This window comes from Impatiens glandulifera, chromosome 7 (genome assembly GCF_907164915.1).
Source record: "Impatiens glandulifera chromosome 7, dImpGla2.1, whole genome shotgun sequence".
In the NCBI taxonomy this organism is placed as follows: domain Eukaryota; kingdom Viridiplantae; phylum Streptophyta; class Magnoliopsida; order Ericales; family Balsaminaceae; genus Impatiens; species Impatiens glandulifera.
In genome coordinates this window covers 32,901,861-32,903,146 of record NC_061868.1, presented here as the reverse complement: position 1 = coordinate 32,903,146, position 1,286 = coordinate 32,901,861, and the positions used below count along the sequence as shown (strand labels likewise).

The 1,286-nt window shown below is 30.7% G+C and overlaps 1 protein-coding gene across 1 annotated transcript; it reads left to right on the top strand.

Moving 5' to 3' along the window:
• Window positions 1–300: 300 nt before the first annotated feature.
• On the top strand, window positions 301–783 carry LOC124909761 (agamous-like MADS-box protein AGL80). Its single transcript, XM_047450404.1, has one exon. The coding sequence runs from the start codon at window positions 301–303 to the stop codon at window positions 781–783; it is 483 nt and encodes a 160-aa protein (XP_047306360.1).
• Window positions 784–1,286: the final 503 nt, after the last annotated feature.

The window sequence follows — 1,286 nt, the reverse complement described above, 5'->3', positions numbered from 1 at the left end:
TCGAAAGAAATCTCATATTTTAATTCTAAAAATACTCACAAAAGGAAATTAATCTACCTTATATGGTAATAAATCTTTGTCCATTATTAGTTAATAAATCTCATTCATTTTGAATTAATTTATTTCTTAATTTTTCTTAACAAGTTTGGATTACAATGGTTCTAGAGTGAAAGGCCTTCAAACAAATTATTTGTCAAGAATCTATATAAGAGAGGCTAGCCATGAACCAAAATATCCCACAAATTGAGAAGAAAAAAGAGAGCTTTTCTTCTCTAATCCTTAATCACTGCTAGAAACATCATGACTGGAAACAATGTCAACCTCACTTCCATTTCCAATGATACCGAGAGAGAAAACATATTTAAGAAAAGAAAAGATGGTATATTGAAGAAAGTAGAGGAACTCACTACTCTTTACGGCATCGCAGCATGTACCATCATATACAACATATTTGATTCTCAATCTATAATATGGCCATCGGTGGATGAAACAAGGAATCTTGTCATGGAATTTCAGTGCTCATCAGAGGTTGATCAAGTGAAGAAGGAGGTCAATCAAGAGGCCTTCATGAGGCAGAGGATCCAAAAGATGGAGGAGAAGCTAAGAAAGGAACAAGAGGAGAATCGTCTTATGGAAATGACACATATCATGTTTCAAACCATGATAAATCCGAGAGAAGCGTTGTCGGGGCTGGCTATGGGAGATTATGAAGAGTTGATTGGGGTTATCAACCAGAATATGGAGAACGTTGAGAGGGTTATGAAGATTCGTCGGAGGGAGTAATCTGATAGAATTTAGACTATGCAGATGATTTTCATTATATGAATGGAAATGAGAATTGAAGAATAAAATTGAATGGGTGAGTCCCAAGAATAAAATAAAGTTAGTGGGTTTGTCCACCAAATGTAGCATTTTTATGATACATGAATAATTCATATATAATATGATATTGTGGTAGTCTTGTTGTTAAAGCATTTTATCATAAAAGATAAAAAAAAAGACAATTTTATTTGTTATTAGTTTTTATACTAATCCAAGGACTTAAGTCACTTAACTTGTTTGTAAAATACATTTTATTGCATAAAACGAAAAATAATATATTTGAATTAAAATTTTAATTGAATGAGTCATTTAAATGGAGTTTTAATATCAATATTCAAATGAGAAATTTTCAATCAAATGCAATGATAAATGCATACGTTGAAACTTTTAAAATGCAATTGATTAAAATGTAATTGATTGCATTCAATGATTTTGTTCATACGTTAATTGATTGATTATTTTGG

Bases quoted from the DNA above. Each gene is read 5' to 3' on its own strand.
- LOC124909761 (XM_047450404.1), top strand. From the start codon at position 301: ATGACTGGAAACAATGTCAACCTCACTTCCATTTCCAATGATACCGAG.